Genomic DNA, 25,899 nt, shown 5'->3' on the forward strand with positions numbered 1-25,899 from the left:
AGGCCATAAGAAAGAAGGACAGCCTGTATCCTCTTTGTGATTGGTCGGTGCTCCTGTCAGTCTTCGGATGGGCGAGCCCATCTGCTCTCTTGTAATTGAGGAAAATGAGTGCCAGTCCGGCGAACCCATGTGTGATTGGATATGACTGTGAGGGGGCGGAGCCTCGAGACTGGATAATAAGGGCTCAGTGTCATTTTTTCCCCCACTTGTCAGAGAGCAAACCCACCTAACCCACGATAACCCTCTCAGGCCGAGGGCTTCTCCTGAGCTCCGTAACAAGGCACCCAATAGAGGCCCGCTCTTAAGGCATCCTGGGGACCAACAGCCTGTAGACCCTCCTAGGTGACCTCTGATCCCCGGTGTTGATCTTAGTCAGCCCCTGGGTGGGCCGAGGGGGCGGCCATGGAGCTTGGGAGCTGCTTCAAGACCTACGAGGACTTCAAGGAGTGCTTCAGCGCCTACAAAAAGGAGAACAAGTGTTCCTTCATTCTCAGGGACTGCATCTCCGTCCGGTACCACAACCTCAACCATGGCACCTCTATCCGCGAGGACATCCTGTAAGGGCGTGGCGGGGGCGGGGCAGGAGGTTGGGGAGGAGGCCGGACGGTCCCAAAAAGAAGGGCGGCGTGGAGGAGGGGGTGCACCTGGGCGCCCCCCGACCCCGCCCCGTCTCTGAGCAATTCCACATTGAGCACCTGCTTGGTGCCTGGGAAAAGCGCAAAACCTCCACAGGCATCGCCTTTTGACCACCCACGTCACCTCCACTCATTCACGCCTTCATTCCCAGCTTTTCTGAAATTCATGACGACTGCAGTTTATCTCATTTTTTGAGCACCTGCCATATCCCAGACACAAAGTATGGCCTTCACAATGGATAAAAACGCCTTGGCGAGAATTTTGTTCATGTCTTCTCTTTACAAAGCAGTAACACTGGTCAGTTATTGGTTGGTTAGATTGGTCATTCATTCTTTCATTCTTTTCTTAGTTCTGTAAATGGTTCTCGAGCTCCAGAGAACCGGTTTTCAAACACTTCCCATGTCCCAGGCAGAGTTCTCTATTCTAGGCACGCTTTCACCCACAGGGGTGTATTGAAAATCACAGGTAAATGTTATTTTTCCCATTTGGCAGATGAGAAAAGAGGCTTGGAGGCTAAGCTAAGGGTTGAAAACTCAATTGCCTTCAAGACTCAGGTGAAACGGCCCCGTGTAAGAAAACTGAACTTTTAATTTAACTATCTGAAAAGGAGTGATGAAATAATCAACTCCAGGTCTTTGTGCTAGGGAGAATAGACAAGTAAACTGGGCAAAATGGAGAGCAGGCCAATTAAGTCCAGCCGATGGCCTCAATGTGGGGGTGAAGATCCAGTGTTCCCAGATATGGGCAAATGGAGTTAGCAGTCCAGGCTTTATGTGAATGTGTCTACTTTTTAAAAATTGGAAATCAATTCACATGTGAACACGCAGTCTATGGGCCAACTCTGAGAGTCAAAGTGTATCTGAGTTTGAGACCTCTAGGTTGAGACATTTGGCCAAAGCTCACTCTCTGGCCAGGCAGGCGGTGTTTATTTCCCTGTTCTGGAGTCCAGTGCTGTGCTGGGTACAGATAAATATGAATAAGTAATTAAACTTGTGCTCAAAGAGCTTGAGATGGCATAGTACATGGGCTAGTATGTGACAAATGCTTTGTTAGATATGTGCAGAGGAAGAAGGGACAAGTGTCTGGGAAGACAGGAAGGGCTTCACACTGGAAGTAATGGTTTCTGCTGGGCTGTGAATGAAAACAGAAGGCTAGAGCAGAAGTTCAGTGGTTAATATCAAGTATCACAGAGGGGTTTGACCAGAAGGAGCTGTGGAGTGAAGACACAAATGTATGAAAGAATGTGGCATGTTTGAGAAACAGTGTAGGAGGCCATACCTGTCAGGAGGTCGTGTCAGTTGCAGTTCACCCATCAAGAAAAGCTTCCCTTGTGGCTTTACTGTAAAGAATCCACCTGCAACATGGAAGACCTGGGTTCGATCCCTGGGTAGGGAAGATCCCCTGGAGAAGGGAAAGGCTACCCACTCCAGTATTCTGGCCTGGAGAATTCCATGGACTGTATAGTCCATGGGGTTGCAAAGAGTTGGACACAACTGAGAGACTTCCATCAATAAAAGGTCTTCGAGCTTCTCTGGTGGCTCAGATGGTAAAGAATCTGCCTGCAATGCAGGAGAGTGGGGTTTGATCCCTGAATCGGGAAGATGCCCTGGAGAAGGGCATGGCTACCCAATCCAGTCTGTGAGGTGTTTGGACTTTGATCTATGCCATCTTTCTAAGCAATGAAAGAATGCAAAAAAAAAAAAAAAAATGCCCTGCTTCAAACTGCTTAACAGTATAGGCCAGATAAAGTGCAATAGCCTCCCCGTTGCCCTCTTGATTAAGTCCAGGACTATTATTAACCTGGCTCGCCAGACTATCTAACCCTTTTGACCTCCCCATCTTGCATTGTGTGCTCCATACTCACCGACTCTTACTCCATGATCAGCCCCTGTCCCAAGCCCATAGCTTCCTAGTCCTTGCACTTAACCACTTCTACTTGTTAGGATAACCTTGTCCATCACTTATCTTAGCTCTCTCTTCCTCAAACAGTTGTTTTGTATACTAACCTTTCTGTACTGTATATCCTGAACTACGATTTACCAACATTTTTCTTTAAATTGTTCTAATATTCAAAGAAACTCTAGAACCAATCTAAGTAATACTATATAAGAAGGAACAGTATGGTGGCCAAAAAGTAGTATATCTTTTTTAAACATCCTTGTTTCTCTGCAGTCATTTTGGACCACTTGTGGAAAACTCTGTCTTAGCTAATTGTTACTTTTCCTTCAGATACTAGCATAATTTCCAAAAAGCCTTTCTTATGTTAGGTTCAGTGCTCCTACTCTGTGTTCTGACAGCGCTTGTTATAGCTCTTTGCACATCCTTTTGGAATATAGTTTACAGAGGTTTCCCTGGTTTGCTGAGCTCTTTGAGGGAGGGACTCTAGTTTACTATTTTTTGCATTCTCACTGATTGACACCATGCTGCTTGCTTAGAATCAAGTCCAAACCCCTCACAAATGCACCTAGACACCCTTCGGGGGGATCACCTCCAGGGTCTAGCATAAGGCTTGTCCCACAGCAGGGCTTAAGTAACCGTTGAATGAATGAGTCATCAAATATTAAATGTATAACTCAGTGAAACTGGTGCTACAGGGACTCAGAGAAAAGTCACAGTGGGCTGGGGAAGTAAGAGAGACAAGGAGGCTTGAGCTGGGCCCTCAGAGACAGGGAGGTGTCAGGAGGTGTATTTTCTATCTGCTGCTGTAACAAATTACCCACAAACTCAGTGATGAAAGCAACACAAATTTAGTAGCTTATCCTTCTATAGGTTAGAAGTCAGGCACAGATCTGACTGGGCTAAAACCAAGGCATCAGCAGAGTTGTATTTCTTTCTGGAGCCCCTGTACATGCATGCTAAGTCACTTCAGTCGTGTCTGACTCTTCGAGACTCTATGGACTGTAGCCCTCCAGGCTCCTCTGTCCATGGGATTCTCCGGGCAAGAATACTGGAGTGGGTTGTCATGTCCTCCTGGGGATCTTCCTTACCCAGGAATCTAACCCAAGTCTTCTGAGGCTCCTGCTTTGCAGGTGGCTTCTTTACCTCTGAGCCACTGAGGAAGCCCCTGGAGTCCCTGTAAGAGAGTCCATTTTCAAGCCTTCCAGCTTCTAGAAGCTGTTCACATTCCTCGACTCATGGTCCCCTTCCTCCATCTTCAAACCAGCAGTGGCTGGTGTAGTCCTCGCATCATATCACTCTGACCCTGCTTTGTTCCATCTCCTTCTCTGGCGCCCCTTCTGCCTCCCTCTTCCATTTTTTAGGATCCTGTGGTTGTATTAGGCCCGCCCAGATAATCTAGGATAATTTCCCTTTTAAAAAATCAGGTAATTAGTAACCTTGATTCCATCTGCAATCTTAATTCCGCTTTGCCGTCTAACCCAGCATATTGACAAAGTTTAGAGATGAGGCAGTTGGCATCTTCAGGGGCCCATCTGCCTATCACAGGGGGTTAACATGCTGCCGGGAGAAGTGGTGTGTGAGCCAGTGCATATGCTATACCTGGAAGGCAGTGAGGAGACACACTTGACTAGAAGGGAGATTTATGCTGGAGCAGTACCAAAAAGAATGGCAGGGACTTAGCTAACAGAGGTGCAGATTAGTTTCATTTATTTTTGCAGGTTGAACAGTTTTTTAAATGAATTTGTTTTTGAGTGGTCAATATAGTCATCTAATTTTTTAAAAATTTCAAATTACATCAAAGTTTGCAAAAGGCAGTGTCCCTTCCAGTATATTATCTAGAGACAACCACTCTTATCTTCCTGACATACTCTGAGCTTGAAAAAATATATCTTGTGTGTACATATGCACCTTTAAAAAACACACACAGGTGACTGACTCTTTTTTTTTTTTTTGGCGGCAATGTACCACATGTGGAATCTTAGTTCCTTAACCAAGGACCGAACTTGGGGCCCCCTGCATTGGAGTCTTAACCGCTGGACCCTTGGGGAAGTCCCTTGCATACTACTTTTACATATCATTCTGTACCTTGTTTTTCTCACTTATCAATGTATTTTGGAGATTACTCCACATCACTCCATTGTATGAGCCATTTAATTCTTTGATTCTGGCGATTGTCAACTGAAAACTTACTCCATGCTAGTGTCTAGAAAGAGTGTTGAAAAACATAAGTTGAGTCCCTGCCTTCATAGTGCTTGCCCTCCAGGCAGGGAGACAAATATTAAACTCTAATTGCAGAAATAACAATTTCCTTAAAAGAGTGGTAAGAGGGAATTCCCTGGCTGTCCAGTGGTTAGGACTCTAATTCCACTGCCAAGGGCCCAGGTTCCCTCTCTGGTCAGCCCCAAAGCCAATCAGTCAATCAATAAATAAAATAGTAGTAAGAGTCTAGGAAAGACTGGTAGTAAGAGCCAAAGGAGGAGAAGGAAATGGCAACCCACTCCAGTGTTCTTGCCTGGAGAATCCCAGGGACGGGGGAGCCCGGTGGGCTACCATCTATGGGGTCGTCTTTTTTTTTTTTTTTTAAAAAAAAAAAAGAGCCAAAGGAAAAGTCTAGGGTGCCATGTGGGGAATGGCAAGGGACTCTAATCTTGTACGTAGTGTGGGTGTTGGCTGACACTTGATGCCGGTGCAGGCTCTTGGGGAGGAAAAAACGGCCATCCCTGATATTTTGTGGAAGTAAGTTTACAAAGCACATTCACCTCCTTACCTGACTTGGCCCTCTGAATCCCCTTGTCAGAAGTAGGTTTCACTCCCATTAAATGAGTTAATACATGTAAAGTGTTTATCACAAGGCCCACTACACAGAAAATATTCCATAAATATTATTGCCTTTATAATAATGTTATTATGCAGATGGGGGAAATGGCCAGGAGAAGTTGAATGTTCAGTTCAGTTCAGTTCAGTCGCTCAGTCGTGTCCGACTCTTTGGGACCCCATGAATCACAGCACGCCAGGTCTCCCTGTCCATCACCATCTCCCAGAGTTCACTCAAACTCACTTCCATGAATCAGTGATGCCATCCAGCCATCTCATCCTCTGTTGTCCCCGTCTCCTGCCCCCAATCCCTCCCAGCATCAGAGTCTTTTCCAATGAGTTAACTCTTTGCATGAGGTGGCCAAAGTACTAGAGTTTCAGCTTTAGCATCATTCCTTCCAAAAAACACCCAGGGCTGATCTCCTTCAGAATGGACTGGTTGCATCTCCTTGCAGTCCAAGGGACTCTCAAGAGTCTTCTCCAACACCACAGTTCAAAAGCATCAATTCTTCCGCACTCAGCCTTCTTCACAGTCCAACTCTCACATCCATACATGACCACTGGAAAAACCATAGCCTTGACTAGACGGACCTTTGTTGGTAAAGTAATGTCTCTGCTTTTCAATATGCTGTCTAGGTTGGTCATAACTTTCCTCCCAAGGAGTAAGCGTCTTTTAATTTCATGGCTGCAGTCACCATCTGCAGTGATTTTGGAGCCCAAAAAAATAAAGTCAGCCACTGCTTCCACTGTTTCCCCATCTATTTGCCATGAAGTGATGGGACCAGATGCTATGATCTTCGTTTTCTGAATGTTGACCTTTAAGCCAACTTTTTCACTCCTCTTTCACTTTCATCAAGAGGCTTTTTAGTTCCTCTTCACTTTCTGCCATAAGAGTGGTGTCATCTGCATATCTAAGGTTGTTGATACTTCTCCCGGAATCTTGTTTCCAGCTTGTGCTTCTTCCAGCCCAGCATTTCTCATGATGTACTCTGCATATAAGTTAAATAAGCAAGGTTAAGAGGACTAAAAGTTCTACCTCTCTGCTTTACATTAAGGCTCCTAGTTTCATTATGTAACTCTTTGAAGGCGGTTACCCCCTAGCTCCTCTGTTCTTGGGCAAAAGGGAGGAGAGAAGGTAGATAGAGTCAAGGCAGGCAAGGAGCAGAGGCCTGGGTAGTCAAGACTTAGAAGAGGAAAATAAGATTCAGTAACAAAAACCACCCCCAGCCCCAAAACCACCTGGTGGGAGCCAGGGAAGTCTGAATTTGGGGTACAGTTGCAGTCAAGGAAAATAAGAATATGCAGAAAGGAGCAAGCAAGTCAGAGCAGGGAGTGGGGTAAGATTTCTTTCTTTTTTCTTTTCTGGCCGCACCATGCAGCATGTGGGATCTTAGTTCCCCAACCAGGAGTTGAACCTGCGCCCCCTGCATTGGAAGTGCAGAGTCTTAACTACTGGATTGCCAGAGAAGTCAGAAGGTTTTCAGAAGTTGTAAGAAAGCATCAAGGTGTTAGAACTGAAGATCAGACCCATCCTGTTTATTGCCACAGCTCGAAGCTCCCTCCTCAACCACTGGGTTATAACAGCATCCCGGTATTGATTCAGTCAACAAACTTCTAGTGAGAGGTAAAAAGGTTTACCCCTGCAGGCTTGAGCTAGGATAAAAAGATTGAGTGAACTGTGGTCTCTACCCTTGAGGATAATCATATGCCAGAGCTAGTTTGGGAGGAAGTGAATTCTGAGCAGCTCAGGCCTTCAGCAGAGAGGGAGTGACTGCTTGTTGGGGTATTGTAAAGGGTGTTCTTGGAGCTTGTGTTGGATACTGGCTCTGTGCCAGAGTGCACTGAGTTGGGCTTTTTGAGTGATGTATGGACGTGTGGGATGAGCACTTCTCTTGTGGGACTGGAGAGCAGGAAGGGGAAATGCTTTCAGGGAGTAATTTAGCAGAGCAGTGTTTCCTGCAACCAGATAGACAGGTCAGGCGAGATGATTTTAAATGTTTATGTTAATATCTAAACATAAAGGTCCTTATTAAATAAAGTGAGCTGATTTAAAGAAAACCATTTGAAAATACTGATACAAAGGTTATAGGAATGGCTATGGCAGATGGAAAGGGGGTCGGTGATTCCTTGAAGTTCAGGAAAAGCTGGCATATCTGTTAAAAGTGAGAGCTCTGAAGTCAGAAAGACAGGCTTTAACTCTGACCCGGGGCAAGACTTTTAATTTCCATGACACAGTTTCATCCTCTGCAAAATGAGGAGGATGTGGTGAAGATTACATAAAATACACGTAGTGGTTTAAAAATGAAGTCGCTCAGTCGTTTTCGACCCCATGGACTGTAGCCTACCAGGCTCCTCCGTCCATGGGATTTTCCAGGCAAGAGTACTGGAGTGGGTTGCCATTGCCTTTTCCAGAGTATCTTCCCGACCCAGGGATCAAACTCAGGTCTCCCGCATTGTAAGCAAGACGCTCTTGCTAGTGGTTTAAGCACAGTAATATTTGCTAAAGTCATAATTGTAGTACATGACAGAAAATGGTAGGTATTTTTAAAAGAGTCAGAGAATTGTGTTGTGGGAGTTATTTCTAAATGACCCAAAATCCCAATCAACTGGGAGATTCTGTGATTTTTACACCCAGTTTCCCTTCCCATATTTTTATGTATGGCTGTTACGTGTGTTTTTATTTGTGTTATGTCTTTGGAGAATTGATAGTCTTCAAACATTCCGTGAAGTGTTCTGTTGTCTCTCTCCATTGCTGTTCAGTCTAATAGCTACCTTTTTTGAACACTGGAACACGTTCCCAAAAAGTGTTCAAAAAAGGTAGCTATTAGATTGAAGACTATCGACCTCAACATGAATCAGTCATAGGTATACATATACATATATGCCCTCCCTTTTGAACCTCCCTCCTCTGCTGAGGGTTTTAGTTTTATTTAATCCCCATCACACCCTTTGAACTAAGCCTTTGTTATCTGAGTTTTCATTTTCCACATATCCCTGGTGACTCAGACAGTAAAGTGTCTGCCTACAATGCGGGAGACCTGGGTTCGATCCCTGGGTCGGGAAGATCCCCTGGAGAAAGAAATGGCAACCCACTCCAGTACTATTGCCTGGAAAATCCCATGGGCAGAGGAGCCTGGTAGGCTATAGTCCATGGGATTGCAAAGAGTCAGACATAAATGAGCGACTTCACTTTCTTTCTTTTCTAGTCACAAGGCTGTGTGGGAAAACAAAAATCATGCTAACAGACTAGCCACTTTTAAAATTAGTAACTACTTAGTCATTCCTTCTTGCTTGTCTCCACCAATTCCATCAACATCTTTGGTAGTCAGTTTCTGGCTAATGAATAGATGAGGTAAACCTCAGGATAATAACAGTGCAAATAAAATTGATTGCAAACTGAAATAGCAAGAGCTATTCCAGAGCTATGGTACTTGGTGAAGTCCCTATCATGAAGTCTCTATCATGAAGAGTCATGATAGAGAAATCCTTACATTCCCCACAGCCTTATGCCAGCTGACAGACGGAGAAGGAAAATCAAGGACAGTGACTGAAATACAGACTTGAAAAGCAAAGGATTTGCAGAGCAAAAAATTAAGTTAGGCCCCTGGGAAACATGATAAAGCACAGGAATATTTTGGTAAAACTGACCTTTATATATTGCAAAGGTGAGCTAGGAAATAAAGTATAAGAGTGTTTGGGGGAAATACATCAGGGAAAAAAATTGATTCTTCAAGTGGTTCTTTGATTATTTAAGAATTGGCAGACAGCCACCATTATAGCCTGTTGTTCAGTTGCTAAGTTCTGTCCAGCTCTTTGCAACCCCATGGACTACAGCACATCAGGCTTCTCTCTCCTTCACTATCTCCCAGAGTTTGCTCAAATTCATGTCCATTGAGTTGGTGATGCTATCAAACCATCTCATCTTCTGCCACCCTCTTCTTTTGCCCTCAATCTTTCCCAGCATCAGGGCCTTTTCCAATAAGTCAGCTCTTCGCATCAGGTGGCCAAAGTATTAGAGCTTCAACTTCAGCATCAGTCCTTCCAATGAATATTCAGGGTTGGTTTCCTTTAAGATTGACTGGTTTGATTTCTTTGGCAGTCCAAGGGAATCTCAAGAGTCTTCTCTAGTGCCACAATTTTAAAGCATCAGTTCTTCAGTGTTCAGTCTTCTTTATAGTCCAACTCTCACATCTCTACATGACTTAAATTTCATTACATATAATATTTTCATAATTTTCATCACATTTTTTAAAGATCTGCTCAAATCTTTTTTTCTACTATTTTCTATAAAACAGGGATTCTGAAAATGTATTTTGGGCTGCAATTAATTGAAAATCCTGACTCAAAATGCCTTATTTCTTAGCCCAGAGAAGGTGATTGTTTCAGCGGCTCAGGCTTTTCCTTTCTTTCCACTCTCCGTCTTCAATTCTCAGCTTTGTTCTTAGAGTGTCTCGCCACATGGCACATATGTAGGGGTCACATTCAGAAGAAAAAGCCTGCCTTGGTTTCTTACAGACTTCCTATCATGTTTCTTTGCAGAATTGGGCCGGTATCCATGGTCATTCTTAACAAGATTACTTTAATTGGCTTAGACCAGCCCTGAAGCACTTAGCTGTGTGGGGAGGAATGACAACCTGAATGAAACTGGCCAGAAGGAAGGAAGGAAGGAGGGGGATGGGGGATGTTGGATTAATTACCAACCAATCATGCCTTTTTTTTTTTTTTAATTGAAGAATAGTTGAGGGAACTCCCTGGTGGTACAGTGGCTAAGATGGTTAGGACATGGGGTTTCATTACCATGGGTCCAGGTTTGATCCCTAGTCAGAGAACTAAGATCCCATGAGCCTCAAGACGTGGCCAAAAAAAAAAGAAAGAAAAGAATAGTCACTGTACTATGTAAGTGTACAGTATAGTGATTCACAATTTTCAAAGATTTTATCCCATTCTTTTTATAAAATATTGTCTATATTCCCCATGTTGTACAGCATATCCTTATACACAGTATAGTGATTCACAATTTTCAAAGATTTTATCCCATTCTTTTTATAAAATATTGTCTATATTCCCCATGTTGTACAGCATATCCTTATACACAGTATAGTGATTCACAATTTTCAAAGATTTTATCCCATTCTTTTTATAAAATATTGTCTATATTCCCCATGTTGAACAGCGTATCCTTATGGCTTATTTTATACCTAAATGGTTTGTACCTCTTAGTCCCCTACCCCATCCTGCCCCTCCCCCCTTGCCTCTTCCCACTGTTAACCATTAGCTTGTTCCCTGTATCTGTGAGTCCGCTTCTTTTTTGTTATATTCTCTGCTGCTGCTAAACCGCTTCAGTCGTGTCCGACTCTGTGCGACCCCAGAGACGGCAGCCCACCAGGCTCCCCGTCCCTGGGATTCTCCAGTCAAGAACACTAGAATGGGTTGCCATTTCCTTCTCCAATGCATGAAAGTGAAAAGTGAAAGTGAAGTCGCTCAGTTGTGTCCGACTCTTAGCGACCCCATGGACTGCAGCCTACCAGGCTCCTCCGTCCATGGGGTTTTCCAGGCAAGAGTACTGGAGTGGGGTGCCATTGCCTTCTCCAGTTATATTCTCTAGTTTGTTATATTTTTTAGATCCCACATATAGGTGATATCAGATTGTAAATTATCTTTCTCTGCCACAGCCTTTTAAACAAATTCACTTTTGTACATGCTAAATCACTTCAGTCGTGTCCGACTCTGTGCAACCCTATGGACTATATAGCCCACCAAGCTCCTCTGTCCATGAGATTCTCCGGGCAAGAATACTGGAGTGGGTTGCCATGCCCTCCTCCAGGGGATCTTCCCAACCCAGGGAACAAACTTGAGTCTCTGACATCTCCTGCATTGGCAGGCAGGTTCTTTACCACTAGCGCCACTGGGAAGCCTGAATTCACTTTTAGTTGTAGTGATTATTCTTGGATCAGGTACTGATTATTCAGAGACCAGTGCTCTGGTTATTTCTGTATTTATAGATTTGGAGGCTGAGAGGAAATGAAGTGACTTGTTCACTTTCACACAGCTAAGTGGTAAAGCTGGAAATTCAACTCAGATCTTCTGAGTCTTGTTCCTAACTCAGATTATGTTGTCTAAAATGGGTTGACTTCACCTGTAAAAATCCTGTTCTTTGCTCGAGGTACAGTTTACATGCAGCAAGGACACAAATCTCATGTGAAATTAATCAAAAGCTTTAGATCTGCTCCAATCCCCATAGTCAGGGGGAATTAGTCTTTATTCAGTTATAAGTGTGTTGCTCGTACCTCTGTTTAACCTTTCACTTACTTCTGACTTTACCGATCATCTGTGTACTCATCTCCGTGCTCAACAGACTTTGACAGTAGAGCCTAATTTGTCTCCATCACCTTCTGAGCAACTAGTGTTTGGTACATAATAGACTTAGTACACGTTTGAAATTAAACAAAGGACTTGTCCAAAGTTACAGTTCATAGTAGTGCTGGGCCAGAAGCCAAGCCACCTGACAGAACTCTCCTGGCGATCGTCCTAATGTGCTGCTCACACTGTAAGATGAATTTCTGTCATGCAGTCGCTCATTCAGTGTGTGTGTTCTGAGCACCTACTCTGTGCCAGGTACAGTACCGGGCGCTGGGAGTACACTGGGGGCACAGTCCAGTTAGAGGAAAATAAACACCTACAGAGCAGATTTGGCTGACTTCCTTCCTTCACGTCCTGGCTGAGCATGCTGGGATAGAAGCACTAAGGGGGATTCAGAAGTATAAAACCCTATCCCTGTCTTGAAGAGAGTCTATGCCTTCACTTGGGAGATAGAAATAAATATAGATTAAAATTACTACAGTGCTCCAAGAATTCTTCCGAAAGACTTGTGTATTTCACTGTGTGTAAGTTACAGCTCAATACCAAAGATTAAGGGAAGCAGGAAAAAATGACACAGGCTTTAACCTAGTGCCCCTGAAGTTTGAAGTGCTTGATGCCAACAAGCACAGTATGTTTAGAGATCTTTAAGGACATTATTGAACCTGAATAAAGTATTGAGGGTCAAGTTGAGGAAGATAAAAATGAGAATTCAGAAGGAGAAATATTTTGGAAGAAGACAGGCAACATAATGGTTAACTACATAGACTGTAGCCAAGCAGACTTAGTTCAAATCCCAGATTCTCCAGTTTTAGCCAGAGGATTAAATCCCAGATTCTCATGCTCAAGAACCTCTTTAAGCCTGTTGCCCCATCTGTAAAATGTAGATGGTAGAACCCTTTTATTAGAATGAAATGATGCATGTAAGGGGTTTACATGGAACTTGGCATATAGTAATCCTTATACATGCAATAGTGGGAGAAATGAATTTAAAAGACATAACATAATGGATATAAACCTGGAGAAGGAGGGATTAAAAAGAATGCTGATGTCTCCACAGGGAGGTGCAGTCGTTAATGAACCAGAAAAGGGGGAAAGAGTTTTATGCTTGGCACTCACCAGTGTCTTTTTTTTTTCTTTTTTTGACTAGGCTAACAAGCATGGATTATGAGCACATAAAGTCAATACAATGTGATGAGCTAAGATCTATGCCAAGATGTTGAGCCAGCGGAAGGGTAGGGCCCATCCTGAGGGCTTGGGGGAGGCCTCCTAGGAAAGAAGGTAGTTGCATGTAATCCTGAAGGATGAGTAAGCTCTGAGATGAATACAGGTGGGTAGGGCATTCCAGACAGAGAGACAACACGAGCAAAGGCGAAGAGGTGAGACACAGTGTAGGGGACCCTGGAAGCAGTTGGTCTTTCTCAGTTCAGTTCAGTTCAGTCGCACAGTCGTGTCCGACTCTTCGCAACCCCGTGAATCACAGCACGCCAGGCCTCCCTGTCCATCACCAACTCCCAGAGGTCACTTAGACTCACGTCCATCGAGTCAGTGATGCCATCCAGCCATCTCATCCTCTGTCGTCCCCTTCTCCTCCTGCCCCCAATCCCTCCCAGCATCAGAGTCTTTTCCAATGAGTCAACTCTTTGCATGAGGTGGCCAAAGTACTAGAGTTTCAGCCTTAGCATCATTCCTTCCAAAGAAATCCCAGGGCTGATCTCCTTCAGAATGGACTGGTTGGATCTCCTTGCAGTCCAAGGGGCTCTCAAGAGTCTTCTCCAACACCACAGTTCAAAAGCATCAATTCTTTGGCACTCAGCCTTCTTCACAGTCCAACTTTCACATCCATACATGACCACAGGAAAAACCATAGCCTTGACTAGACGGACCTTTGTTGGCAAAGTAATGTCTCTGCTTTTCAATATGCTGTCTAGGTTGGTTATAACTTTTCTTCCAAGGAGTAAGCGTCTTTTAATTTCATGGCTGCAGTCACCATCTGCAGTGATTTTGGAGCCCAGAAAAATAAAGTCTGACACTGTTTCCACTGTTTCCCCATCTATTTGCCATGAAGTGATGGGACCAGATGCCATGATCTTCGTTTTCTGAATGTTGAGTTTTAAGCCAACTTTTTCAGTCTCCACTTTCCCCTTCATCAAGAGGCTTTGTAGTTCCTTTTCACTTTCTGCCATAAGGGTGGTGTCATCTGCATATCTGAGGTTATTGATATTTCTCCAGGAAATCTTGATTCCAGCTTGTGCTTCTTCCAGCCCAGCATTTCTCATGATGTACTCTACATATAAGTTAAATAAGCAGGGTGACAATATACAGCCTTGACGTACTCCTTTTCCTATTTGGAACCAGTCTGTTCTTCCATGTCCAGTTCTAACTGTTGCTTCCTGACCTGCATATAGGTTTCTCAAGAGGCAGGTCAGGTGGTCTGGTATTCCCATCTCTTTCAGAATTTTCCACAGTTTATTGTGATCCACACAGTCAAAGGCTTTGGCATAGTCAATAAAGCAGAAATAGATGTTTTTCTGGAACTCTCGATTTTTTGATGATCCAGCGGATGTTGGCAATTTGATCTCTGGTTCCTTCCTTTTCTAAAACCAGCTTGAACATCTTGAAGTTCACGGTTCACGTATTGCTGAAGACTGACTTGGATAATTTTGAGCATTACTTTACTAGTGTGTGAGATGAATGCAATTATGCGGTAGTTTGAGCATTCTTTGGCATTGCCTTTCTTTGGGATTGGAATGAAAACTGACCTTTTCCAGTCCTGTAACCACTGCTGAGTTTTCCAAATTTGCTGGCATATTGAGTGCAGCACTTTCACAGCATCATCTTTCAGGAGTTGAAATAGCTCAACTGGAATTCCATCACCTCCACTAGCTTTGTTCGTAGTGATGCTTTCTAAGGCCCACTTGACTTCACATTCCAGGGTGTCTGGCTCTAGGTCAGTGATCACACCATCGTGATTATCTGGGTTGTGAAGATCTTTTTGTACAGTTCTTCTGTGTATTCTTTCCACCTCTTCTTAATATCTTCTGGTCTTTCTAGGGTACAATAAAACAAGATGGTGGGGGCAGTGGAAAACAGGCAGGAGATCAGGTGGAGGCTGTCCCGCGGTCACAGCCTGCTGGCCTTGCCGTACCACCGGGCCGCTCCCTGAGCCAGAGATGACGTGGCCGCCTGGCTGCTGTGCACACAACAGGTGCAGGCATTTTCAGCCTCCGGCCCCTCCGCCCTGTAATTTCAAGCCTGACATCCTATTTCTCTAAGCTTGCCCCACAGGGTGAGCAAACAGGACCAGCTGGATTAGAGTGTTTGGAACGGGTTGCTGAGATGCCAGCGTTGTGTCATGTCATGCCAGAGGCTGAGATTTTTTTTCCCCTTCATTAATCTTTGGGTTGGGACCTCTCTGAGGAGTCAGGGGTGTGACCTGTCCCACCCACCTGCGGTCCCTGAGTCATTCAGCCAGCCCATCTTTGACAAGCATCTGCTGAAAGAATAGCATTTGTGCTAGGTGCTTAGAATACACTGAGGATTGATTTACTCTTGACACTTGAAAACAGCCCCATCCAATTGGAAAAGTACTGCATAAACGCCCAAGAATAGGTCACAAGGCTTAGGAGCTGTAATAACAGTAGATGACTCCTATTTAGAATAAATAAAAGGCTGAACCAGGCTCTGGGCTAAATATTATGTCTGTGGCTTATTTAAATCTCATAACAACCCTATTTAGTTTTATTTTATGATGTTAAGGAAACTGCATACAGAGAGTTGAAGTAACTTGCCCAGAGTCAAACAGCTGCTGAGTGGTAGAAGTGAAGTGAAGTCACTCAGTCGTGTCCGACTCTTAGCGACCCCATGGACTGCAGCCTACCAGGCTCCTCCGTCCATGGGATTTTCCAGGCAAGAGTGCTGGAGTGGGGTGCCATTGCCTTCTGGATTCAAATCCAGGAGTCAGCCTCCAGCCTCCCCACTGTGTAACCACTACTGCTACCCAGAAAATCTGCTAAGCCTTTTGTTTCAAATAAATGCTATGAATCTTAAGTAAGGAGCAATTACTGTGGCTTGAGGGCATCCATAAAGGTTTCCTGGAGAAGGTAGGACCTAATTTGGGCCTCAGAGATAGAAAGGAGGAAGAGAACAGATATTCAGTTTAATTACCAGTCTCCTTTGAGTAGGCACATTCAGCCTAGAACGGCAAAGCTAGCAGAATCCCGGGGATCATCTAGCCTCAGGGTTCTCACTCTCTCAGGATGTAGACATTTTTCTTTAAGTCAAAGATGAACCCAGATCTTTCCTCTTAGAGAGGAAGCCCAGATCTACCCTAACCCCTGAGACCTCTTTTATTTTTGCTGCCTGGAGGAGGAAACAGAGAAGGCAATGGCTCCCTGAGGGCAGGAATGAAAGACACTTTAGACAGCAGGTAACTAGTTCTGCTGTTGCTGTTCATCTATTTCCCCGTATATCTTTGCCTCAGATTGACAACTGCAGATGGGAAAATGAGAGTAAGTAAAAGGAGTTGGAGCTTAGAACTTCTGTAGATGCAAATGAAGGGTGTTTTAATTGGATGGGGTCTTGAAGAAAGACCTGACTACTTTGGGACTGGAGCGTGAACGTGAATCTTTCTTTCCCATATCCTATACCACACTGTGGTCTCCAGGAAATGTATCAGGCACTGTGAGTCCCTACAGGGCCTAGACTTGTAAGAGAAAACTGGGTGGTCAGCACCTGTTTCACTGTTGCTTCTGCCTTCCCTAGATATGTGCAGGTGAAATTTGTCTGTATTCGGACCCAGTCAAACAGGAAGAGAGCAGCAGAAGCAGACATGTGCCCAGCATACTTGCTCCTGCGGTACAATGAGAAACTGGATAGACTGTTCATCAGTGAACTCAACACACAGCATATACACATTGACCCCAAAACCACTGGTCCTAGAGGAGACGCCACCGGCAAATCTCAGAAGAAACTCCCGTCTGCACAGCCCGCGGTCAACAAAGACCTTGGCACAGCTGCAAAGTCCCCAGTTGAACCATTGTTTTGCTTAGACGAGGTCCAGATACCCGCGAAGCCAGAGCAGGAGGACATCGCTCCTTCTGACCTGGCCAAGATAGCCAAAGTGATGAAGAACTTTCTTAAGGTAGATGTGGGTTCCATGGCCTCCTTCAGTGTGGGCAGCAGCCAAGACCTGGACCGGCTCAGTTTCCAGAGCAGCAAGATGAGCGATCTGTTTGTCCGCTTCCCAGAGAATCTCTTGCTGCACCGGGTGGAGAACGCTCAGGGCCACATCCTCTACGCTTTCCTGGTGGAGAGCAAGGAGCGAGAAGGGCGGGTGGTACACTTCGCGGTGCTCAAGGCCGAGACAGCCACCTCCGTGGCCAAGATGCTAAGCATCTTTACAGAGTTCAACTCAGATTGGCCCAAGGTCAAGGTGGTCTTCGTGGACCCGTCCTTCCCTCACCGAGCCATCCTGCAGGAGGTCTTCCCTGGTGCCCGCACCCTCCTCTCCGTCTATCACACGACCCGACTCTTGGAGAAGAAGCTGCATCGCAGTTCTGCAGATCCGTCCTTTAAACGGCTCATGAAGGAAGCCCTGCGGGAGGCCGTGTTTGTCACCTCCGAGACCAGCCTGCAAAATCTCTGCCAGATGTCCCGGGCCCTGCTTGACGAGCAGCTCTTCAGCTTCCTGCAGGCCCACTGGTTCTCCTGTGAACTGCTGTGGTACATGCATGTCAGGAAGGGCCTGCACGCCTGTAGCACCTACATGGACAGCCTGGACATTGTCACCAGCAAGGTGTCGAGCCTCTTCCGGGAGCAGCAGTCCCTGCTGGACTGCATCCTCCACTTTGTGGATTACATAGACTTCTTTAACACCAAAGGCGTGAAGAACTTTCCCATGGCTCCCCCCAAGTTAAAGAGAGCCCGGTCAGCAAACACGGCCCCCAAGTCCAAGAAGCCTTCTGGCATCTGCGGAGAGAGCCTCAGCAGGCCCCCCGTGCAGGAGGCCAAGCCAGAGCAAGTGCGGGGGCCGCCACGGCAGCCTCCCCAGGGGCAGCCCTTGCAGGGCGGCATGCTGGCCTCCTTACGCCAGAGCGGCTCCGACCTGGCCTACAAGCTGTGCCACAATGAGTGGGTAGTGGTGCAGAGCTCCACGCACCTGGTGGACGTGGCTGGCTGCGCTGTGGACGTGCAGCTGCTCGAGGACTCCCACCAGGTGAGCAAAGACGGCTGCAGCTGCAGCTGCTACTTTCAGCAGCGGTACCACCTGCCGTGCCGGCACATCCTGGCACTGCTGCACACCAGCCAGAGGCCTGTGAGCGAAGCCATGGTGTGCCGCCGGTGGCAGAAGAGGTACCAGCACCTCCTCGGGCCCTGCGGGGAGCTCCGGGACCCCATTCTGATCCCAGCAGATGCAGGCCAGCCAGGGGAGCCGGGACGGAACGACATGATTCAGGACCTAAGCAGGGAGCTTGCAAATCTGCTGATGCAGAGTGAGGGACCAGAGCTGGAGGAGCGCTGCTCCACGCTGCGCAAGATTGTGGACATCTGGGCGGCCCCCCGCCAGCCTCCTGAGCCCAGTCACCGGCCGAGGGACTTCAGGGATGTGGGCTGCCTCCCTTTCCTCTGGGGAAAGCAGGAGGAAGGGGAGGGACTGGCTCCTGCTGGCACCACCATTCATGGTTGAAGCACTTGCACTGGCACGCTAGGCCGCCAGCCCCTCTCCCTAGCAGTCCAAGAGCTCAAAGTGGGCAGGACATGCTCGGGGTCAGCGTTTTAACCAATGTCTTTCTGGGTAGGGTTAGGAAAATGGTTCCAAGAGAAAGAAACCCTACTGTGTGACAGTCCTTTGAATCTGCCCCATTTCTGCCCTGCCTTTGGTTTTCCTTGGGAGCCTCATTCATTGTTCAAGGCCAAAGTTATTTCCATGCAGAAAGGTCATTCCTCTTTCTCCCTCAGCCCCTGAGATCAGATCTAACTAACTTTACAGAGATGATAACCCAGCCCCAGGATAGGGGGAGATAAAACAGACCTGGTTTCAGGGACTATATGAAAGGAGTGTGCTACTTGGCTGTTGCTGCTCTTTACAAAGAATTTGTTTGTACCTATTTTTACTCATATTAAAGTTTTGTTTTGTTTCTGTTCTTTAAATAAAAGCAAATAAGCAAGAGAAATGTGTTCTGCCTGAACAGGGAAGGAATCTGGGTGTTGTGCAGCCAAATAGAGTCCAATGCCTCAAATTCAATGATTAGCGATCCTTCCCTTGCTTCATCCTCTTCCTGCAACCAAGTCTTCAACATTGACTTCAGGCTGCCTCATATTCTAGCCCAAAGAAGCCAAATAGATTGGGAGGGAAGAAACCTGGGTCCAAGACTTGACTGCCCTCAACTTGCTGGGCGACTGTGCACAAGTCCTTAATTTGACCCCAGTTTCCTCATCTGCAAAAACGAATCCATTGGCATGTTCTAATTCCAGTTTCACTTCTAGATTCAATGGAGATTTAAGCATCAACACAGACTTTTGTTGCTGTTGCTAGTTTGTAACCTTAGTCACCTAAAGCCTGGTAGCTTCCCAGCTTTCGAAGAACCATCTTCAACGGAACTGAGGTCAAAAGATGGGAGTCAATCCTGCTTCTTGCACTAGTTCACCATGACCTTAACAGTCACAACACTATTCTGGATCTTGCCTGGAAAATACTGGAGGGGTTGGGCTGAGCAATACCCAAGCTCAGCTCTCTCAAGAAGATCTCGATCTCCTCAATTCCGAGAGTTGGGCCCCTCTGACCCTTGTTGGAGAAGCAAAATTTGAGACCTGGGCCTCAGCCTCCCCATAAGACAGAGGACACAGTACAATCACACAGGCACCACTTCCTACCCTCCTGGGGCTTTGGAATTTGACCAGAAAAGACAAAAAAATTTTTTTTGAAACACTGCTATTTATTTTCCTTTTGTTTTTTGGCCTCTGAGGGAGTTTCCATAGTAACCCACCCTTCCAGCCCTCTTCCCAGATGTGTGGTTCCGCAGTTTCAGCTTTAGGGTTCAGACTCCAAAGGATGCTAGTGTCTTCAGACTTTCATTGGTTGCCGCCAGCCGAGCCCCTCGTAACCCTGGTAACAGCGCCCGCCCACAAGTTACCGGGCTATGATTGGTCGTTGCCACAAAGTCCTAAAGCGAATTCCTCAGGCCATTGGCCCGAGTCACGGGAAGCTGGCACCGCGGTTGGTGAGCCTAGAGGTCAGTCAGAGTCAGAGGCAGGGTCAAATAGGGAGAAATGGCGACGGAGCCAAGCTGTGGTGAGTAATTCCTGAAGGGGTGGTGTGAGGCAGCTGGTGACCGTAGTCACCATGACACAGCCCCCAAAGGGGTGGGAGGTTGACTTCTCTTCTGGCTCTGGCCAGACCCCGAATGCGAACGTCAGACATCCACATCCTGCCACCTGGGTTAGAGGTGAGAGGTCAGAGGCCGTATCCCCTCTCTGTCTCTGGTTTTTTACTGTGGCAAGCTGTCAGAATCCCGAGCCAAAGACAGCTTCCAACTACTTACTGAGTGATGGTAGGCAAGTCACTTAACTTCTTTGAGCCTCAGTTTCTCATCTGTAAAATGGGGACAGTAACCGGTTTGAGGAACTAAATAGAGGAAACATTTGAATAAAGTATTACAGTTAATCGAGGGATTAACGTAGAGGGAGGAAAAACTTAGGAACATTTGTTAACCCTGTTTTCGGTTGAAGGGATTGAGGCTCAGAGGGATCACTGACCGGCCCAAGATCACACAGTAAGTCTGGAGCAATTGCAGTTCTCTTGTATATACCAGTACCAATGAAAGAATGGAGGCCAAGAAGTAAATACAAAGTGCTGTACAAATATTTTAAATATTTAAGGAGAATATTAAATATTCCTTCACACTCACTCAAATTTCCTGGCACCAAACCCTTCCATGCTGACTTCTTATCAATTAGCTCTCAGCTCCAAGTCATCCTCCCACCACTCAGAGAGGGCTTACTTGGCCACCTTGGCTAAGGCATCCTTCCCTCCTCCAGCCTACCCTTACCCCATTCTAGGGTCTTTATAAACTTCATTATCTGATACATCCTTATTTGTTTACATGTTTATTGCATATCCTTCAGAACAGTGCTGATACACAGTTAAGGAATAAAGTATTGTCTTGGTGAATAATTGAAGAGCCAGACCCCTACTGGCTCCTTAAAGCTCTTTTCTTTTCCATAGGCCCATCTTTGGATTAAGATCTGGGGTCTACAGCCTAGCCTCAAGCCTTGACTTAGTTGGAGCTTGAGAGAGTGGGAGCCTTCTGTTTGGCGGCCGCACAGAGCAAATATTTTGACCTTGGCATCGAGACATTTCCCATCTTCCCCATGGCGCTGACAGTGCTGAATGAGCTCCTGATTGAGGACCCAAGCCCACCTCTGCTGCTCTACCAGCTTAACAAGACTGCCCAGTTGGAGACCCTCAACTATCAGAGCTGCTATATGCAGAGGGTCTTTACCCATTTTCCTGAGATCTTATTTATCCACCGGACCTATAACCCGAGGGGTGAGGTGTTATACACCTTCCTGGTGGATGGACCCCGGGTGCCGCTGGAGGGTCATCTTTCCCGCGCAGTCTACTTTGCCATTCTTGCCAAGGAGGATGCTGAAGCCTTGGCCCATATATTCCAGGTGTTCAAGAAGTTTAACCCAGCATGGGAGAGAGTCTGTACCATTCTGGTGGATCCCTACTTCCTCCTGCTGCCCACCCTCGCTATGGAGTTCCCCGCAGCTGAGGTCCTGCTCTCGGCCTTCCACATCTGTAAGTTCCTCCAGGGCAAGTTCTGTCAACTGGCCCTCGAGCAGCCGGTGGAGAGGCTGCTCCTGACTGCCCTGCGGAGCACCATGTGCTCGGCCACAGCTGGGAACCTGCGGAAGCTGTACACGCTGCTGAGCACCTGCATCCCGCCAGCCCAGCTGCCCGCGCTCCACTCACACTGGCTGCTCAACGACCGCATCTGGCTGGCCCATCGCTGGAGAAGCCAAGCCGAGAGCAGCCGCTATTTTCAGGGCCTGGAGGTCACCACCCGCCTCCTCAGCCAGTTCTTTGGCACCACCCCAGTGGTGGAAAAAGGCATGAGCGCCCTGCTGCAGTACCTGCAGCAGAACTCGGGAGACAAGGTGAGTTTCAACCTGGGCCCGAGTCCCCCGAACCGTTACACCCCCTTGGAGGGCAGTCCTGAAAGCCCCAAAGTGGAGCAGTTGGTGGAAGCCCGCATCCAGCACTCACTTAATGCCATCTGCACGGGGCCAGCCGCCCAGCTCTGCCTGGGCGAGCTTGCTGTGGTCCAGAAATCCATGCACCTCATCGGCTCGGGTTCCGAAAAGGTGAACATACAGATCCTGGAGGACACCCACAGGGTGCAGCCCCAGCCCCCAGCCAGCTGCAGCTGCTACTTCAACCAGGCCTTCCGCCTGCCCTGCCGTCACATCCTGGCCATGCTCAGCGCCCACCGCCAGGAGCTCAAGCCCGACATGCTGCCTGCTGAGTGGACGGCAGGCTGTGCCCCCAACCTCAGTGACATCCTGGAAAGCACATGGAGTGAGACCCTGGAGAAGCGCTTGGCTGTGGCTCTCCTCACAGAGGAGGTGAGTCAGCTCCTGCAGCATTGCAGCCAGGAGGAGTTTGAACGGCGGTACAGCACTCTGCGGGAGCTGGCCGACAGCTGGATTGGCCCTTATGAGCAGGTACAACTCTGATTACCCATGATGCTTATCCTCGTGTATCACTTACATCCCCCTACACACACCCTTCCCCCAATACTCACTGCTATACTTCCTCAGACCCTCCTTCCAGGGAAGAAGCACAAAGGTCTTCTCTTCTGCAGCCCGCTACCCATGTGTCTAGATTCCTAAAACAGGAGGCAGCAAAGCTGTCCCGTAAAGGGCCCGGTAGTCAGTATCCTAGACTTTGCTGGGCACTTACAGCCTGTTGTATATTCCTGCTTCTTTGTTGTGTGGGTTGTTTTTTTTTTTTTCCCTAACAACCTTTTCAAAAAGTAAAACCCATTTTTAGCTCAAGGGCCTTAACAGGTAATACCTGCTCTAGGATAAGAGATAAGACACTGAGTGAAGATGAAGATTAGGACTTGGTAAGAGCTTCCACAGTCATGAGACGACACCTTACCCACAGAGGAAAAGGCCCCCCAGAGGCTGAGAGCCAGGCTCTCAGCCTCACCACCTGCCAAGCTCCCCCCATCCTGAGGTTATTAAAGTGAATGTTGTCTGTTTTAGCACTTGTCTAGTTTTTTGTCTCATAGAAGGAAGTTTAGGAAATACTGGGTTGGCCAAAATGTTCGGGTTTTTCTGTGAGATGTTAGGAAAAACCCAAATGACCTTTTTGGCCAGCCCAATACTATAGAACGACTAGACTCTATAGAGTCTTCCATTACATTGCAAATTCTGGTTTCTTCCCTGTCTGTTTTCTGAGGCCTGGTGCTGCCTTTTACTTGTCCTGGGACTTGAGGCAAGTCACCTCTCTAAGCCACAATTCATTCACCTGTAAATATGGAGCTTTCCCAGAGCACTGGTAAGATGAGAGGAGAATGGGAATGTGATGGGCTGATTCCCAGTGGGTGCTCAAATAAGAGTTTATGTTCCTTCCTTGCCTATGGTCTCATCACCTGCCCTCAGCAGAGTGAGAAACAAAAGGCAAGAGAAAAGTGCACATTGCCTAGGGCTTTGCACAAGAATTCTGATGGGAATACCAAAAGGGTACAAAAGAAGCCTCCACTGTTCAAGCAGGGCCGCCTACCTCAGTAGTTCTCATTGTAACTACTCTGATCAAAGACCCATCTCCCAGCTTAATGGTTTCTGGGAACTTCCTGGAGTCTGGGCCCTGAATGGGCCAGTATTTGTCAGAGTGGCTCAGACCACCACCTTATTCCAGTCCCTGCCATAGGCACCACCAACCCTGCCTGCCCAAAAACCATACGGAGAAGCCACCCTCTGTGTCTGGTGCTATTTCATCCAGCTACAAGTAGGAGCCAGGAGGCTGGCCCCTCCGGGATCTTGCTAAGGCCATCGGCCCAGAGGCTATGTGGGTCTGCGCCTGTGCCCACTGGGCCCCCTCCACAGCCCCCTCCGGCTCCGGATGGGCCATCATGAAAGCTTGAGCTGCCCGGATCAGGTCCTCCTCCCGCAGGCCTGGGACGGGCACGGTGGGGATGCCAGCAATCATCATGGCCAAGGTCAGGATGCAGATGTCAGGCTGGGAGGTGGCCTCCTTCCCCCCTGCTTCGGCGGGCATCAGCAGAGCCCCAGGTGACAGCCCACACAGCAGCAGGGGCGCAGGCCTGCTGGGGCCACCCAGCTGGGGGGCTCTGCTTCTGGAGCAGCCATCCTCCCGGCCCAGGTTCTCCGGCTGCCTCGCGGCGGGGAATTTGTGGCAGTACCAGTTGTACTCCTGCCTCGGTGGCTCCCAGCCAGTGCCCCCAGGGGCCGGGCCCCAGGCCTGGGCAACAGGTGTCACCTGCTCAGCTTTCTGGCTCAGTGGGCCTTGTCCACCAGAGGCTACCATCCCTGGCTCTATAGGACTATAGAGGCCAAGAGATGAGCCCGGAGAAGCGGCCCCACCTGCAGAGACAGGAATGGGATGGAGTGTTATTCTTGGTCTTGGAGGAGGAGGCCCTGAGGGGCAGGGCATAGGAGCAGAGCACTAGGTTCGGGAGCAATTAAGACCAACCCAAGAGGGCGGTCTGGTGGTTGGGAACTGGGTTTTACTCATATCCACACCCCAAATCAGTCCCTAATGCAGGTAGGTGATGGAGCCGTGTTTGTTGAATGAATGAACAAGTGGGTGGCTCTTGGCAAGGACTTTGGGAATGGCTTTCTTCAAAGAGAACTGACTCCAGGGCAAGCCTAAAAATGCCCAGTAGAACCGCCACCTCCCCTGAGCAGGACTCAGGTTTTCAGGAAGTTGTATACCCCCCAGTTTCAAGAGCCCCCTCACCTTGGCCAGAAGATGGAAGACCTGGCTGAGTCTGTGGAGACATGAAATAGGACATGGTTGCCCCAAAGCCCCTATTTGTGAGGGAACAGTCACCTGCCTCCTGTCCTACCTTCTCCACCCTTCTAGAATGTCACCTCATAGTCATAGTATAGTGAAGTCGCTCAGTCGTGTCCGACTCTTTGCAACCCCGTGGACTGTAGCCTACCAGGCTTCTCCGTCCATGGGATTCTCCAGGCAAGAATACTGGAGTGGGTTACCATTTCCTTCTCCAGGGGATCTTCCCGACCCAGGGATTGAACCCAGGTCTCCCGCATTGGGGGCAGACGCTTTAACCTCTGAGCCACCAGGGAAGTCCCCTCACAGTCCTTCCCTTTTACACCTGGAACCCCCCTCACAGGATTGACCTGTTCATTCTAGAACCTGCACATGGATGGCGCTAAAAGAGTGCTGGACCAGGAACTGGGCATTCTAGGTTCTTGCCTTTACCTTGGGCAAGTCACCTGGACAGTTCTGTTCCTTGATATCCTCATCTGTAAGATGGGGGAAATGACGGCCCACTACTTCACCAGAAGTTATGAAGGTTCAAATGAGATCATGTGTATGGAAGAAATGATCAGAGATGACAAAGGAGTCGGGTGCTTTGTGCCCTGTAGCGTGTGAGGGGGAAACACCCTGTATTCATTCATTTGCTTGTGTCCTTCGGCAAACACGTTCCCATCTCTGGGCTTCCACTTCCCATCTGTGAAATGATGTAGTTGGTCTAGGGCATTGGTTCTCACCCCAGGCTGCACATTAGATTCTCTTGGAAGCTTTTAGAAATCCTGATGCTCAGCCTTATTCTGGGGTTAACTAAATCAGAATCCCAGGGTCAGACCCAGTTAGCAGTATTTTTAAAATATTATTTGAAAATATAGGGAAATGTTTGAAATGTTTGAAAAGTTTGAGGGAAATGCTTCTTAACCCTGGCTATTCCTTAGTATCTCGAGGGGAACTTTTGCAAAAACAATGTCCTTTGACAAATCAAATGAGAATCTCTGGAGACAGGGCCCGGAGCGCTGGCAATCTATCTTAGATCACGAGTAGTCAGGCTAGGAGTCACTGGTCTAGGTGATGTCAAAATGGTCTTTCTCTCACCTGCCCTGCTGAGCCCCAGTGATTCTAAAAGAAATGCCCCTCACAGACTTCAGGGGCAAGGAGAC

The 25,899-nt window shown here is 47.4% G+C and overlaps 3 protein-coding genes across 4 annotated transcripts; 2 read left to right on the forward strand and 1 right to left on the reverse strand.

The window, feature by feature from the left end:
* Positions 1-95: 95 nt before the first annotated feature.
* On the forward strand, positions 96-18,898 carry ZSWIM3 (zinc finger SWIM-type containing 3). Its single transcript, XM_061437768.1, has 2 exons — positions 96-557; positions 16,471-18,898. Exons 1-2 carry the CDS (start codon positions 403-405, stop codon positions 18,392-18,394), a joined length of 2,079 nt encoding a protein of 692 aa, XP_061293752.1. The 5' UTR covers positions 96-402; the 3' UTR covers positions 18,395-18,898.
* Positions 18,899-19,619: 721 nt separating this feature from the next.
* On the forward strand, positions 19,620-22,982 carry ZSWIM1 (zinc finger SWIM-type containing 1). 2 transcript variants are annotated; one of them, XM_061437777.1, is made up of 2 exons: positions 19,620-19,999; positions 21,382-22,982. In XM_061437777.1, exons 1-2 carry the CDS (start codon positions 19,715-19,717, stop codon positions 22,447-22,449), a joined length of 1,353 nt encoding a protein of 450 aa, XP_061293761.1. In that variant the 5' UTR covers positions 19,620-19,714; the 3' UTR covers positions 22,450-22,982. The 2 variants fall into 2 exon arrangements, with proteins under 2 accessions (XP_061293761.1, XP_061293760.1); XM_061437776.1 differs by having other exon boundaries at positions 19,914-19,999; positions 20,933-22,982.
* A 714-nt stretch (positions 22,983-23,696) lies between these two features.
* SPATA25 (spermatogenesis associated 25) lies at positions 23,697-25,813 on the reverse strand. The gene is made up of 2 exons (XM_061437785.1): positions 24,701-25,813; positions 23,697-24,324 (listed from the first exon to the last, which is right to left on the reverse strand). Exons 1-2 carry the CDS (start codon positions 24,753-24,755, stop codon positions 23,723-23,725), a joined length of 657 nt encoding a protein of 218 aa, XP_061293769.1. The 5' UTR covers positions 24,756-25,813; the 3' UTR covers positions 23,697-23,722.
* Positions 25,814-25,899: the final 86 nt, after the last annotated feature.

This window comes from Bos javanicus, chromosome 13, assembly GCF_032452875.1.
Source record: "Bos javanicus breed banteng chromosome 13, ARS-OSU_banteng_1.0, whole genome shotgun sequence".
NCBI lineage: Eukaryota > Metazoa > Chordata > Mammalia > Artiodactyla > Bovidae > Bos > Bos javanicus.

Bases quoted from the DNA above. Each gene is read 5' to 3' on its own strand.
- ZSWIM3 (XM_061437768.1), top strand. From the start codon at position 403: ATGGAGCTTGGGAGCTGCTTCAAGACCTACGAGGACTTCAAGGAGTGC. The intron at 558-16,470 runs GTAAGGGCGTGG...TGCCTTCCCTAG, and splicing joins TCTATCCGCGAGGACATCCT to ATATGTGCAGGTGAAATTTG.
- ZSWIM1 (XM_061437776.1), top strand. From the start codon at position 21,079: ATGGCGCTGACAGTGCTGAATGAGCTCCTGATTGAGGACCCAAGCCCA.
- SPATA25 (XM_061437785.1), bottom strand. From the start codon at position 24,755: ATGTCCTATTTCATGTCTCCACAGACTCAGCCAGGTCTTCCATCTTCT. The intron at 24,325-24,700 runs GTGAGGGGGCTC...CTGTCTCTGCAG, and splicing joins TCTTCCATCTTCTGGCCAAG to GTGGGGCCGCTTCTCCGGGC.